This window comes from Ctenopharyngodon idella, chromosome 24 (genome assembly GCF_019924925.1).
Source record: "Ctenopharyngodon idella isolate HZGC_01 chromosome 24, HZGC01, whole genome shotgun sequence".
NCBI lineage: Eukaryota > Metazoa > Chordata > Actinopteri > Cypriniformes > Xenocyprididae > Ctenopharyngodon > Ctenopharyngodon idella.
This window is the reverse complement of record NC_067243.1, coordinates 4427705-4444766: the sequence shown is the minus strand read 5'-3', so window position 1 is coordinate 4444766 and position 17062 is coordinate 4427705. Positions and strand designations below refer to the sequence as shown.

General features: G+C 35.8%; 1 protein-coding gene across 2 annotated transcripts in view; it reads left to right on the top strand.

The window, feature by feature from the left end:
• Positions 1-17062, top strand: part of nell2a (neural EGFL like 2a) — a 90263-nt gene that overhangs the window by 61612 nt on the left and 11589 nt on the right. For both annotated transcript variants that reach the window (XM_051885067.1, XM_051885066.1), the window contains exons 14-15: positions 7290-7412; positions 7492-7587. In XM_051885067.1, the coding sequence (XP_051741027.1) occupies positions 7290-7412; positions 7492-7587 (219 nt within the window). The remainder of the gene's footprint in view (positions 1-7289; positions 7413-7491; positions 7588-17062) is intronic.

Below are 17062 nucleotides of genomic sequence, written 5' to 3'. Positions count from 1 at the left end.
AAAAACATGCACAACTTATAGTCAGAGGAGAATCTTTATAACTGAATGTTTTGCTGATTTCATGAGGTTAAATGAAGGTTAAAGACTAGTAGAGCAGCTCACGCATATCATAAAGATCCATTCAACATGCTGCACTGCCAAAAAAAAAAAAAATAAATCAGCAGTATTTTTGTCTCATTCTCACTGAAAAATATTCCAGAAATATATAAATAAACATTATTTATTTATAATATTTTTTATTTATTTATAATATTTTTTGGAGTTCTTTTTAACTAAAATATATTTATAAATATATATATAAAATATATTATTTCTAAGTAAAAATATAACAAATTTACTTGAGAAGCAAAATGTTGTAAGATATTAACTTGTTTTTGTTTTATGACTCGTTTTCAAAGATTATATCTTGAATTCAGTTTTTTTTTTTTCTAAGCCTTTTGGCAAATGCATAAACCTCACCACAGTTTATTAGATTTATGCTCAAAACAAGACAAAAACAACAACAACAACTTGTTGCCAAAAGGGTAAATAAAATAAACGTAATTCAAGATATATTATCTGAAAACAACAGCTCTTCCAAAACGTTCATTCTCAAGTAAATGTGGTGTTTTTAAGAGATGTTTATCATGTGTTATTTTAGTATTATTTATATGCTATTATAAACCACATTAAATACTATATATGTATTAATATTTTCATTTAGCATTTCATTTCATTTTAGTGTAATTATTAGTAATTTTGTGTGCTTTTGTCATTTTTTGATTTTTGATTGAAATTTCTAAATAGGTTTAATTTTTTAACTTTAGTTTAAATTCAGTTAGTAATTAGTAATTAGTAATTTCAGTACTTCAACCTAAACTTATTTCAGTTAGTTGCCAAGGCAACATTTCTAATTTTTATTTAATTAATTTTCATTTAATATTAAATATTTTAAAAGATTTTAGTTTTTGTTGATAACACTGCTTCCAACAAAACTCCTTAACTAGTTTAACCTATAACAACCCTTCCAACAAAAGTTCTTAACTAGTTTAACCAATAACAACCTTTCCAACAAAAATTCTCAACTAGTTTAACCAATAACAGCGCTTCCAACAAAAATTCTTAACTAGTTTAACCAATAACACTGCTTCTGACAAAAATTCTTAACTAGTTTAACCAATAACACTGCTTCCAACAAAAATTCTTAACTAGTTTAACCAATAACACTGCTTCCAACAAAAATTCTTAACTAGTTTAACCAATAACAGCACTTCCAACAAACATTCTCAACTAGTTTAACCAATAACAGCGCTTCCAACAAAAATTCTTAACTAGTTTAACCAATAACACTGCTTCTGACAAAAATTCTTAACTAGTTTAACCAATAACACTGCTTCCAACAAAAATTCTTAACTAGTTTAACCAATAACACTGCTTCCAACAAAAATTCTTAACTAGTTTAACCAATAACAGCACTTCCAACAAACATTCTTAACTAGTTTAACCAATAACACTGCTTCCAACAAAAGTCCTTAACTAGTTTAACCAATAACATCGCTTCCGACAAAAGTTCTTAACTAATTTAACCAATAACATCGCTTCCAACAAAAGTTATTAACTAGTTTAACCAATAACACTGCTTCCGACAAAAGTTCTTAACTAATTTAACCAATAACATCGCTTCCAACAAAAGTTCTTAACTAGTTTAACCAATAACACTGCTTCCGACAAAAGTTCTTAACTAGTTTAACCAATAACAGCACTTCCAACAAACATTCTTAACTAGTTTAACCAATAACACTGCTTCCGACAAAAGTTCTTAACTAGTGTAACCAATAACACTGCTTCCGACAAAAGTCCTTAACTAATTTAACCAATAACATCGCTTCCAACAAAAGTTCTTAACTAGTTTAACCAATAACATCGCTTCCGACAAAAGTTCTTAACTAGTTTAACCAATAACACTGCTTCCGACAAAAGTTCTTAACTAGTTTAACCAATAACACTGCTTCCGACAAAAGTTCTTAACTAGTTTAACCAATAACACTGCTTCCGACAAAAGTTCTTAACTAGTTTAACCAATAACACTGCTTCCAACAAAAGTTCTTAACTAGTTTAACCAATAACATCGCTTCCGACAAAAGTTCTTTACTAGTTTAACCAATAACACTGCTTCCGACTAAAGTCCTTAACTAATTTAACCAATAACATCGCTTCCGACAAAAGTTCTTCACTATTTTAACCAATAACATCGCTTCCAACAAAAATTCTTAACTAGTTTACCAATAACACTGCTTCCGACAAAAGTCCTTAACTAATTTAACCAATAACATCACTTCCGACAAAAGTTCTTCACTATTTTAACCAATAACATCGCTTCCAACAAAAATTCTTAACTAGTTTACCAATAACACCGGAACGGCTGTAATTCCTAACTAGATTAACGAGAATAACTTCCTTGGTCAACCAGCATCAAAGCAGGATAACCATAATGTGAAATCATGCTGTCAGCAGCAGAACAGCCAATCAAAAGCCATTTAAAGGCTGATTGACATATGCAGAACTCAACCGTCATTTGCGGCGTCTTTTCATGAAACGTCCCTGCGTGAGGCTTTTCAGTGCGTTTGAAAGTGCAGGACGTGTTTTTGAGGCGACATCAGTAATTGCCGAGTCTGAAAAATGTGGAGCGGCTGTAATTCTTGTTTTGTTTTCATCCATCAGCACTGTGTGGCCCCCTGCTGGCTCGCCACGTCTTTAAAACGCCAATCACGTCACCCCGTCGTTTTTGTGCATGACATAACAGAGCAGATGACATGCGACTGATGCAGACTTTTTCAGATGGGCTTTTTTCTGCATAAACCTGACATTTTGCTGCTGATTTCACCGCCCTGCATCATATTTGCTGCATGAAGTTCCTACTAATTTTGGGGTGCTGATTAAAAAAAAATAGTGTCTGTTTTGCTCTAGCATTTCACTTTCTCACAAAATATGATGTGCTTCTGAAAACCATTTAGGGTGAAGTAGTCTCATATTATCATTTAATCAAGACATGATTCCCATCTTCCTCTGAGCCAGATCACAACTATCTGTCATTTTCACATGTTTGGCATTATTTAATGCCTATTCCTGATTTTAAGGTCAGCGACAGAAGAAAATACATGTTTTATGCTATATCTGTTTTACTACATCCAAACAGTGACAGAAAAGTACAGATTTTGTGAAAAAAAGCTTACGAACTTGTGCTCATGTAAAGTTCTTTGACATTAAATGGAGTATTTGAACATATTTTTACACTCCTTGCAGATTGCAAGTTAAATGATACTTCTTTTTGAAACTTTTGACTGTGCATTAGTGCATTACAGCTGATACATACATATAATCTGAAAAATCTTCATATTTCATGAAAAAAAAAACTGTATGTGACGGAAATGCTGAGGAGGAGCCTCATTTTTGAAGTGCATCATGCAGCGGCACAGCCTCAGCACAGATGTTGTGGCGCAGAGAACAGAGGCGTCCCTGATGACTGCCTGTACATAATTGATTGTTTATCTGCCTACTGCATGAATGACAGAAGCGCAGGAGTGTCGCAGCCTTTCTCGATCCCGATGCGATCGTCATGCAGGTGTGACGGCCGGCGGGCGGCAGTGACCTTGAGCTAATCCTCTCATCTGACATCTCCGTTCTGTATCGCTGTGATAGACAGCAGCACAATGCATGTTGGGGCCTGTCTGCATGTGTGTGTGTGTGGACGTCTCATAATGCAGTCTGTTGCATTCATCTCTTTGGGATTGAAACTGTCATTTCCAGTTTGCATGAAGAAACTCAGGACACTTGGTGAACGACATTGACGGGTTTCAGGCCGGATTCGAGATGAACAAAGTGTCGTTGTGCTCCTTTAGACAACTAAAAAATATAACAAATGCACTGCAGAAAAGTATTTTTGTCTCATTTTTCAATACAAATATCTAAACATTCCTAAATCAAGATACACTTACTTGAGATGCAAAATGACCTCAGATAAGTCTTGTTTACTGTATAAAATATCAAAATTAAGTGTTTAAAACAACAACAAATATCTGTCAATGGGGTCAGAAAAATAATCAGTTTATTTTCTGATCCTATTGTTTGTTTGGTAGCACTTTACAATAAGGTTCATTAGTTAACATTAATTAACTACATTAGTTAACATGAACTAATAATGAACTGCACCTATACAGCATTTATTAATCATTGTTAATGTTAATTTCGACATTTACTAATACATTATTAAAATATTGTTAACATTAGTTAATGCACTGTGAACTAACATAAACAATGATCAATTGTATTTTCATTAACTAACATTAACGAAGATTAGTAAATACAGTAACAAATGTATTGCTCATGGTTAGTTCATGTTAGTTAATACATTAACTAATGAACCTTATTGTAAAGTGTTATCGTTTATTTATTTTAATCATAAACTGCATTTGTTTTGCTTATGAAGTAAATGTATCTTTATTTAAGAATGTTTAGATATTTGTACAGGAAGACAAGACAAAAATACTGAGGAAGAAGGTCATTTTTTGCAGTGTGCAGCATAAATATTAATATTGGAACTGAATTTAGATTCTAAACATGCTTTTTTTAGGCTTGAGAGGAAGTTCTGAAAGTTACGGTATGTTTTCATAGTCATATCGAACTCTTGCATCTCTTTTTTATGATTTGACCCCTTTAATAAATCTAAAGCAGACATATGGGATGGCGATTGATTTATTCATACGGTTCTTGGCTCTTCTGAATATAGTAATGATGGGAAATGTTGGCGGCCTTCTTTGATATGAAGCCAGTGTTCATTTCCTTCTGATTTTATATTAATTAGAGGAATTATGACAGCTCTGAAGGCATTTTATGCAATAAAAATATAATTTTCATTCACACCTGTGAGATGCTTCCACACAGGGTCTAAAATTAACACTCGCCGAGAGCCAAATGTCAATAAAAACTGGCCTTCACAGGTCACTCGCCAGCTGGCCGGAAACTAAATTAGGAACCACAACATAATATGAGGTTTAGATAGAAATATATGAGGATATTCTGATGTAAATGATGGGAGTGATTTAAATTAGACAAACAAACATCTACTGAATTTGATGAATCTGGTGAATTTTACCTCTTCTTCATGTGTCGGCAAAAACTACATTTCATGGACCCTGGTTTCACATGACTTTCTGTGAACCTTTGAGGGTATTTCATTCATCATTTTTCAATATCAATTTTATAAGCACAAGAATCTCAGATCTTACTCACTGAAGACCCTTTCATCTAAACAAACCTTGAAGCATGTCAGAATTCAAGAGTCTCTCAGTGTAAGGCCGATCTTCGCCAGATCATCTCGAGTCAATATTTTCATCAGACACATTGAAAAGACACTTCTGACCAATTGATGTTTCTTGTAAAAGCGTATGGATTTACCATTACTGACAGAGCATGATTAATTATATCAGTACTAATTGCTTTTAAAAGTCAATGACAGTGTAATAAAAACATTATTTTTAGCACTGTTTTTTTAAGTGTCATATTTCCACCAGTAAGTCTAGTGATGACATGTAAAGGTTAATAGTTGGTCTATATTCAGAAACATAGACCACAACTACATGTTTTCTAAAAGAAATAATGATTTCTTTTTCAAATCACTAAATGTGAAAAGTGTAAAAATGTGAAATACTCAAGGAAAACAGCTTATTGCTGTTGCATTTCCTTCCTGAATCACATGCACACGGTCTGTAATTATTCCCTCATTTGTGTTTATTTCCGCTGGGAGTGTGTTTGCTGGAGGATTTTATGAAATCTCAGCCGGTCTCAGAGATGAATGTATCCCACAATCCCTCGGATACAGATCTCAGTCTCCGCTCACGGTCAGTTAGAGGGCAGGAGGAAAGAGTCAAGTCTACAGCTTTCTGACAACTTTAGCTTGTGTTGAAAATCTGTAACGCATCATTTCTGCGTTAAAAAGGATGTTTAATGAACAGTTACAGATATAAAGATGGTTTGATCCCAGCTAACAGGGAATGTTCTCAGAACGTTCTGTCAAGGTTCTCTCAATAACATTATTAGAACATTTGTTCAAAGTTATCTGGTCCTTAATAATGTCTCAAAACGTTTATACATTGTCCATGGAGCATTTTCTGAAATGTTTTAGTTGGATGTTCATCTAATGTACTTTACTTGTTTCAGAACATTCAGAAAACATTCAAAAAGTTCTCGTAATGTTTGCAAAATGATAAATTGAAACATTCCCTTAATGTTTTCTCTAGCGTATGCAAAAACCAGAAAAAAACTATTTACAACATTTAAAATACTGAATGCTTTGGACGTTCAGAGAACATTTACAAATAAAGTTTTCATAACTTATTTATGAAAGGGAATGTATGGAAGCATTTTTTCCGGAATAAAAAAAATAAAGAAAGAAAGAAAGAAAGAAAAAGATCATTGTGATCTTGGAATTGCAAGATAGAAACTCGGAATTGGGAGGAAAAAGTCAGAATCGCCAGATATAAACTTGAAACTGAAATTTATAAAGTCTAAATTCTGAGATATAAACTTGCAATTCTGACTTTATATTTGCGAGTTTTGATATAAACTTGAAAATGCGAAAAAATAAAGTCAGGATTGTGGGAAGTAAATTCAGAATTGCAAGAAATAATTGCGAAAAAAAAGTCAGAATTACGAGATATAAACTCCAAAAAAAAACAAAAAACAGTTCTGACTCTATATTTGCAAATTCGCAATTCTGACTTTATATTTGAGTTTTGATATAAACTAGAAAAAACAACAACAATTTAGTCAGAATTGCCAGATATAAACTTGCAATTGAGTTAAGTCTAAATTCTGAGATATAAACTTACAATTCTGACTTTATATTTGTGAGTTTTGATATAAACTTATAAAAATAAACTTTAAAACTTTAAAAAATAAAGTCAGAATTGCGAGAAATGAAGTCAGACTTTATATTTGCAAATTTGCAATTCTGACTTTATATTTGAGAATTTTGATATAAACTTGGAATTGTGAAGAAATAAAGTCAGAATTGCCAGATATAAACTTGCAAGTGAGAAAAAGTGAGAAAAATCAGTACCTTTTTTATTGTTGTATTCTGTGGCAGAAACAAGCTTCCATAGGAATTTTAGCAGAACGTTTTAAGAGCATATCTTTGTAAGTGGTGATGACATCAACTGAAAAATAAAAACATTATTTTCTTTAGAATAAGATCACCAATGAATCAATCGAAGTGAGTAAATCATTACCTCATCTTTGATTTCTCTCTTTAGAGCACGATGAGTGTGCGTCCGGGCAGCACAGTTGTGATGAAAACGCTCTGTGTTTCAACACCGTCGGTGGCCACAGCTGCTCCTGCAAACCTGGATACACCGGTAACGGCACCACCTGCAGAGGTGAGACAGCCATCCATCTGCCTTCTCACCCTGTCACGTGACCTGTCTCACCTCCGTTTGTCCTCTCTCTGACCCACAGCCCTCTGCGACGGACGCTGTCTAAACGGCGGCTCCTGTGTCTCTCCGAACATCTGCGTGTGTCCGCAGGGCTTCAGCGGGCAGAACTGCGAGACGGGTAAGATTCACTCCAAACGCCTCTTTCTGATCTCGAGCGCTTTCCAATGCCTCTCTCAGCTCCTCCAGCTCATCTGAGGACTCTTTCATCTCATTGCAAACAAAGCGTGAGTGTGTAAATTGCAGTTTTGAAGAAGAGTGCTTGATTGCGGCTGTGATCGTTTTATGTGGGAGTAAGAGCGGACGGCACGACTCGAACTTAAACATATCATAGTAATGGTATATATAGTTATTTTTGCTGGAAATTCAACAAGTACCCAAGTTCCTAACTAATGACGAAGACTTAACAGAGCAGCCATCAAGTGTTAGACAGTATTCTTGGTTATTTTGTGTGGAGGTTTTTGTCCAATTATTAGAATCTCTGTTTTTTCTGAATTTAGTAGTAGGAAATTACTGGTCATCCAATTTTTTTATATCAGCTATGCATTCTGTTAATTTTGTGAATTGGTAAGTTCCGTCAGGGCGCGAAGAAATAAGAGCTGAGTATCATCAGCGTAACAATGAAAAGTAACGCCATGCTTCCTAATGATATCTCCCAAGGGTAGCATGTACAGAGTGAACAGCAACGGTCCTAGTACTGAGCCTTGTGGTACTCCATATTGAACTTGTGATCGATATGACATCTCTTCGTTTACTATTACAAACTGATAACGGTCAGATAAGTATGATTTGAACCATGACAGTGCAATTCCACTAATGCCAACATAATTTTACTCTGTGTGTGTGTGTGTGTATATATACATACTGTAGTATATATAGTATATTCACATATTCATGTATATACATGCGCACACACACACACACATATATATATATATCATATATAACATGCATGTACACAAACATATGCGTATATATACACACATACATGCACATCCATTTACACATATGCATGCATATACACATACATATGTAATGCACATCTGTATACACACATGTATGCATGTACACACACACACACACATATATATCTATGAATATATATGCACGTCTAAACAGGTACATGTATATATGCACATCTATATGCACATCTATATGCACATGAATGTATAGGATTAGACAAAAAAAGTTAATCTCATTTTAATATTTTCTCTTTTTATTTAAATATTGTTGGACACAAAACAAAAGATCAGATTATTCTCGTTTGTGATGTTGCTCAGCATCAACTAAACAAACCGCTTAACCTGTGTTGTATTTAATAACATGTTCTTCCTCAGCTAGAATAGTGTGAGGCATGTCTTGCTCTGTATTTTCACGTTACCTTCCCTTTATGTGCTTGCTATTCTTCTGTTTTAAAAAATATGATTATGTCTCCTGTACACATGCTCGTTTGTCTTAATTTAGGCCTCAAGCTTTGTTTAGTTTACTAAATAGAGCATCAATTTCTCCTGCAGCTAAAGGGAAACGCGTCCGCCATCTGTGCGTTTATCATTTCTGTGAAACAGAGTCATCTTTGTTTCTCGTTCCCTCACTCACCTCGGGTCCTACTCACCGTCGGCCCACGTTTATTTAACGGGTCCTGTTGTTATTGACCCCCAGGGTGAAATCGCCGCCCTCCGTTGCTCTAATTTTGAGCTGGATGGAGACAGATTACACATGACTGGTGCACACGTGGCAGCGTTTTAATGAAAACACGAGACAAATCTCTCAGTGGAAACATGCAGCGACTTTTGCTTTGTGTCGTAGATTAGCATTGTGTTCTGATGCGCTAGTCCCGCATGAGCAATTTACAGCAGATGTTGCTTGTTTCTGGACGGTTTCACACTGGAGATGAAGCGAGCAGACACATCCAATGAGACACACAGTGCACGTCCCAACCCATCGATCCCATATAAAGGGCATTTTTACGAGATGCCCTCACTCTGGCCTTTGATTAAAATCAAATGGCTTTTCTTTCAGAATTTTCTGTTCGCTTTCTCCTAGAGGATACAAGATGGAATGAAGCGGATGAGTTTGCTTTTTTCCCCCCACATAGATGTTGGAATCGTATTTAACAATTTTTCACAAACCACCAGAGACCCTTGAAGCAAAAGGTCTTACAAAGTTCATGTACCGAACCGTTTCATAAAATCAAAACATGAGAGGTTGTGTTACACAATTTTCTTTCTTTCTTTGTTATTTTTAAAGGTAATCTTTATTAAAAAGTTTAACTACACAGTAAGTGAAATGAATTGAAATTCAAAGAAATTGTAATATTTTGTAAAATTGTCATATTTAACTAGAAAAGCAAAGTGTATGAATGTTTTGGAAATCCTTGACAGACAGACAGACAGACCAGATTGCAATAGACGTGAAGGACTATAATGCATCAAGAGCTCGCTTAAGTACTGGGAGCTAAACCATTTAGGTGCTTTGTAAGTAATTAGCGAGATTTTAAAATCTATACGATGTTTAATAGGGAGCCAATGCAGTGTTGACAGAACTGGGCTAATATGGTCATACTTCCTGGTTCTAGTTTATATTTTGTACGAGCTGTAGTTTATCAGGCGAGCAGAACAACCACCCAGTAGAGCATTACAGTAATCTAGCCTTGAGGTCATGAACGCATGAACTAACTGTTCTGCATTTGTCATTGAAAGCATATGTCGTAATTTAGACATTTTTATTTAAGACGTAAGAATGTGGTTTTACAGATGCTAGAAACATGGCCTTCAGATGAAAGATTGGTATCAAAGAGCACACCCAGGTTCCTAAGAGACGACGAAGACTTAACAGAGCAGCCATCAAGTGTTAGACAGTATTCTAGGTTATTACGTGAAGAAGTTATTGGTCCAAAAATTAGAATCTATGTTTTTTCTGAATTTAGTAGTAGGAAATTACTGGTCATCCAATTTTTTATATCAGCTATGCATTCTGTTAATTTTGTGAATTGGTAAGTTTCATCAGGGTTCGAAGAAATATAGAGCTGAGTATCATCAGCGTAACAGTGAAAGCATGTACAGGGTGAAAAGCAATGGTCCTAGTACTGAGCCTTGTAGTACTCCATACTGAACATCTCTTCGTTTACTGCTACAAACTGATAACGGTCAGATAAGTATGATTTGAACCATGCCAATGCAATTCCACTAATGCCAACATAATTTCCGAGTCTATTTAAAAGAATGTTGTGGTCGATAGTGTCAAATGCAGTAACACTAATAGAGAGATACAACCACAATCTGATGATAAGAGCAAATCATTAGTAACTCTAATGAGAGCAGTCTCAGTACTAAAAGGTATGGTCTAAATCCTGACTGGAAATCCTCACAGATACCATTTCTTTCTAAAAAGGAACATAGTTGTGAGGATACTGCCTTTTTGTAGTATTTTTGACAGAAAAGGTAGATTTGAGATCGGCCTGTAATTGATAGATAATAGACAGACAGACAGAGAGACAGACAGACAGACAGATAGATAGATAGATAGATAGATAGATAGATAGATAGATAGATAGATAGATAGATAATTCACATAACTTCTATCTACGTTTTAGTTTGTCAAGCACCATTATGATACACAATAGCAATAAACGTAAAACGCAATGAAGACAATGCATTAAATGTCGCAAAAGATTTATTTTTTAAAAAAATCCTGCACCTCCTGCTCAGTAAATCCAGTTTGGCAGAAAGCGTTGTGTGTTTTGATGGTCAGTGATGGTCTTCATTGTGTGTCTCGAATCATGTTTTCAAATCAGGATATTAAAAAAAACATATTAGAGAGATTTTTTTTAATTAGATGCAAGATGACATCAATATCTGTTTACTTGAAAAAGAGATACTGTAAATCTATTCACCACTTAAAAGTTTAGGTTTGGTAATGTTTTTGAAAGACATAAAATCTTTTGTCACTTTTGATCAATTTAACCTGTCCATGCTGAGTAAAAGTATTAATTTCCTTCAAAAAATTCCTAATGCAGTCTTGTATTGTGAGATACGAACGTTCACTTGCATCAGAGTTTCAGCTTTGAGGAAAATAATACAGCACAAACAAACACGAATAAACATAATCATCAAAGTGAGTCCAGAATGAGAACAATCATCAACAAAAGACAAAAGGAAAGATGAAGAAACAGCTCTTTCATGAAGTTGAAGGAGAAGAAACAAACATAAGCGAACACGACGCAAAATTAAGTTGCAACAAAACAAATAAAGTCCTATTGCACAGTTAACAGAGCAAGTTTAGAACATTTCTATGGTGTCAATGATGGAAAAATAGTCAATCAGAGTATAAATCTTTCTCCTAATAGTCAAAATAGTACGTTTCAGTTTGATCGGCTAGTTTTATATGATCCTCCGTTTCTATTTTCTGAGCATCATGCTATGCTACAATATTTATCAGCCTTACATGAACTAGAATGTTCTGTTACATAATTGTTTGATCAGAAAACATTATAATCAGTTGCATATCACACGACACAAGACGCTGAGGGTTTCCTCAGATAACCGGGACGCTTGAGTCCTCAGAAGCCCAGAGAGATCCAAGCCAAATGCTTTAGACGTCTCCTCTGGAGCCACCGAGAGCAACTCAAAGAGAATCACACTCTCCGAAATAAAAGAGGCAGCTTGTGAGTGAGTGCGGGGCTCTGGGATACGACTAAACATGAAAATGCTTTCACTTGCCTGCTCTCTTGTCCTCTTCTCTGGCTTTTTACGAATTCTCTCAAGACCATCTGACAAACTAGCTGAGCAGAGAAAGACACAGGCGTGATACAGATGATGATTTGAGGGGAAAATTTTACAGGAAACCTAAAGAAGAAATTATGCATATAAAGAAAGGACACGTGATTAGCATGCATGCTAAGTGTCGCTGCACCTCAATGATGTCATCGCGTCCCTATAGATGCTGCGGAGACGCAGAAGATGCATTATTCACACAGTCGCGCGCATGCAATCACAGACTATACAACCACGCTGCATGCATTATTCACAATGCACATAATCGCAAACAAATCACACACTTGCATGTACATGCAATCACAGATATAAATGCACACATATGCAAACACAAAAACCACAAGTGCACATTATACAAACATGTTATATGCATTATTCACAATGCACACAAACCACATGCATTCACACACATATGCATGCAAAATCACAAGTACTTGTGCACATTAAAACAAACATACTACATGCATTATTCACAAACACATGAATCACAAACTTGCATGAACATGCAATCAGATACAAGTGCACATTGTACAAATACAGTATGTGCATTATAACTGATGCACACATATGCAAACACAAACAAATCACACCCGTATGCACTCAATACAAACATGCTACATGCATTATTCACAATGCACATAATTTCAAACAAATCACACACTTGCATGTACATGCGATCACAGATCCAAGTTCATTATTCACAATGCACACAAATCACACCTGTTCGTATAAGTAGCTTTGTCTTATTTAAAGAATTTTTAGATATTTTAGCTAGAAAACAAGACTAATTTAAAACTGTTTTTGTAAAAACACTTTGTAATCACCAAGGCAAAGTGAGCTACATGTAAAACAGTAATCTGGAACTACTTCAATACTTAAGAACATCTTTCATCCAAGTCAAGTCATGAATTCAACAGCACTCACTGTCTTATACAGTACATTCACTGTACAGTGCAGTACTGAGAAAAAGAGGAAAGACGCCTCCATTTCTTCTTGCTTTCATTCTGTCCTTGATGCTCTTCTGTGTTGTTTAATTAAAACAGTGAGGGCACAAACCCCTGACAGACCCTCACACTGACATCACATGATCACACACACCAGAGGAGAGAGAATGAGACGGAACGAGCTCATCATTAAACCTGCTGTGTGTTTGAGCGACTAAAGGTCTCTTCAATTGATTTCTTTCATTTAAAGTGTATTATTACTATGCAGCTCCAACATAAGTTCAGGAAGAGCTTGTACATCTAAATCTGTCAATCATATTTTAAAGATATATATATATATAAGTGCTTGTTGTAGTTAAAACAGCTTTCACAAGAGGATAATGTTTACAGTGAAGATCATATGAATGTGTCAGCGGAAATGATGTGGATTTCAGGCGGATTTCATCAGTTGTGATCTGTGCTTCAGTGTATTGATGAGAGCAGGAGGGATTTACTGCATTTGTTGCTCATTAGAAGGTCATTCTGCTGTCAGCCGTCGCTCACCGACAAACATTTCATCCCTGCTGCGGCGCTCCGTTTGTTTCGGCTTCTCGTTTGCTGAGGTCTTTCTTTCTTTAACGCCCCAAGCGAGAAATGAAGCCGTTGTCTGCCGGTAAATACTAGCGAGTTTAAATTTCACATCTTGTTACTTTTTCGCTTTGATGTCGTAATTCCAAAGATTGGATTGTAATGTTGCATGAAGTCATTGTGTTCAGAGTGACTGTGCGAGCGGATTCGGCTGTACTGGAGCTAGTATTTCCCCTGGAGAAAAACACAGAAACAGAGAGAGAGAGACAGCAGATAATACAGCAGGAACGTCCACATGTCATATACTGTATACAGAAACCGTACATAGTAATCATAGTTTACAACAAAACAATATAGATAAAGCTCTTTTGCATCGTCCTGTGTTTCCTCAAATGTGTGTCTATATATGTATGTATTTGGTGTGTGCATATATATATATATATGCCGATCAGGCATAACATTATGACCACCTTCCTGATATTGTGTTGGTCCCATTTTTGCTGCCAAAACAGCCCTGACCCGTCGAGGCATGGACTCCTCTAGACCCCTGAAGGTGTGCTGTGATATCTGGACCAAGATGTTAGCAGCAGATCCTTTAAGTCCTGTAAGTTGTGAGGTGGAGCCTCCATGGATCGGACTTGTTTGTTCAGCACATCCCTCAGATGCTCGATTGGATTGAGATCTGGGGAATTTGGAGGCCAAGTCAAAACCTCAAACTTGTTGTTGTGCTCCTCAAACCATTCCTGAACCATTTTTGCTTTGTGGCAGGAGCATTATCCTGCTGAAAGAGGCCACAGACACCAGGGAATACCGTTTCCATGAAAGGGTGTACATGGTCTCAACAATGCTTAGGTAGGTGGTACGTGTCAAAGTAACATCCACATGGATGGCAGGACCCAAGGTTTCCCAGCAGAACATTGCCCAAAGCATCACACTGCCTCCGCCGGCTTGCCTTCTTCCCATAGTGCATCCTGGTGCCATGTGTTCCCCAGGTAAGCGACGCACACGCCCATCCACGTGATTCATCAGACCAGGCCACCTTCTTCCATTGCTCCGTGGTCCAGTTCTGATGCTCACGTGTCCACTGTTGGCTCTTTCGGCAGTGGACAGGGGTCAGCATGGGCACCCTGACTGGTCTGCAGCTCCATACGCAACAAACTGATGCACTGTGTATTCTGACACCTTTCTATCAGAACCAGCATTAACTTCTGGAGCAATCTAAACTACAGCAGCTCGTCTGTTGGATTGGACCACACGGGCCAAACTCGCTCAAATCCTTACGCTTACCCATTTTTCCTGCTTCTAACACATCAACTTTGAGGACAAAATGTTCACTTGCTGCCTAATATATCCACCCACTAACAGGTGCGGTGATGAAGAGATGATCAGTGTGATTCAAAGGAAAAAGTTACATTTAAATATATTCACATAGAAAACAGTTGTAACAATATTTAAATTTTTAATTTTCACTGCATTTTTGATCAAATAATTCTAGCCTTGGTGATCATTTGGAAAACATCTTATAGACTCCTAACTTTTTATCCATAACAAAAATTTGTCAGGGTAACAATAGTTTTGGCAAAATAACATTACTACTGCTAAACTGTAGTAAATGAACACTGTAAAAGGCTTTTTGATGAGTAATGATTAATACCAACAGTGACTGTAGTAATTGTATTTTGGTGGAAACTAAAGTTGCCATGGTAAACTGTTGCGAGGGCTTTCCCATAATGCACTGCTGGTGTTGGCGTGCGTGGGCTGGTTTCACCTGTGCACTGCTGCAACAGCGACAAGGATTTTATGACTTATTTAGACACACACACACTGACTGAGTTAATTAGTGGTGCTTAATTAAGGCCTTTTGTTTCTCACGAGTGGCTCGTTACATGTCTCAGAGGATGGCGTCGCGCATTTGTGTGCATGTTTGAACAGGAATCACGCCTTTGTTCGCAGCTGTTGTTTAATGTTACAATGTTTTTCCTTTTTTTTTTTTTGTGGTTGGATTTTACATACTCCAGCCACTATTATATAATTATATTAACATTAACAAATCTTAATTATTCCAAACTTTTGATCATCTTGATGCCAGTAATGCAATGCAGATAAAAACAGGATAAAAACAGAAAGTGCTGTTCAATTATCAAGTACCGATTGACTGAATTATCCAAAAAATGATTATGTGATTTATATAAAACATTTCAGCTAAAGTTAAACTACATTGTGATATCTACCAATAGTGATATAAAATGACAGATTTTGGTCGTGGCATCAGCTCTGATTCACATGTGTTTATTGAGTGTGTAGGCAGATGATTGTGATCATGATTTCCACACCGGCATCACAAAGAGTCATTTAACAGTGTCTTTATATGAAGATTCTCTCGTGTGTGAAATCACTGGAGCTGGAATGAGATTCTTATTTCTGAGAGACATTTAGTGACCTCACACACACACACACACACATTTTTAAATGCATAACTATCATAACTATTATCTCGCGTATATATTTAGCAACCTGACATCTATTCAGATATAAATAGCATAATAAAAAAGCACAAGCATCCCACACTGATTCCCCACACTGAACTCCAGATCTTTCTTGTCTTTTTCTTTCTTCTCTCCATCACCGAATGGCCAGACGGCTTTTCAATTTCAAAGGCAGTCTGTTCTGCCAACTGCAAACTCTCTGCTACAAAGAACAAGAGCGATTTCAGCATTCTGCAGCAAACATGCGCGGCTGTAAAAAGAGATTCGCTCATCTATTTTCTGGTCATCTCCACTGGTGTGAGAGCAGGAGAATAGAGTGTGGCGCGGCTTTTCAACGAGGGGAAACTGCAGACAAAGATTACAGATTTATGGACAAAACTTTACATTTATGGTCAGATTCACATTAATGTTCCTGAAAGTTCAGGACGCAACCAATTGTCAAATGTTTAAAATGATAATTGTCAGGTTTGGATTGTTGTCTACAGTGGCGCAACTCAGATATGAGACTTCATTTAACAGTAACGGATACAGTGAGAAATTTTAGGGATGTCACTCTTCCCGAACCGTGTGCAACAATTGTTTATTAAAATATAATTTATATAACATTATACTTTTATAAATACTAAAATATTAAAATAGTTCGAATATAATAATATAAATTTTTTATTATTAATAAGATATAATAATAAAAATATTAAAATAAAATAAAAATGTAAAAGTATTAAATTATTAATATAATAATACTACTAATAATATTGTATTATAAATATTACATTAATAGATAATATTATACATAATATTTATTTATATTTAAAATCTAATCTATA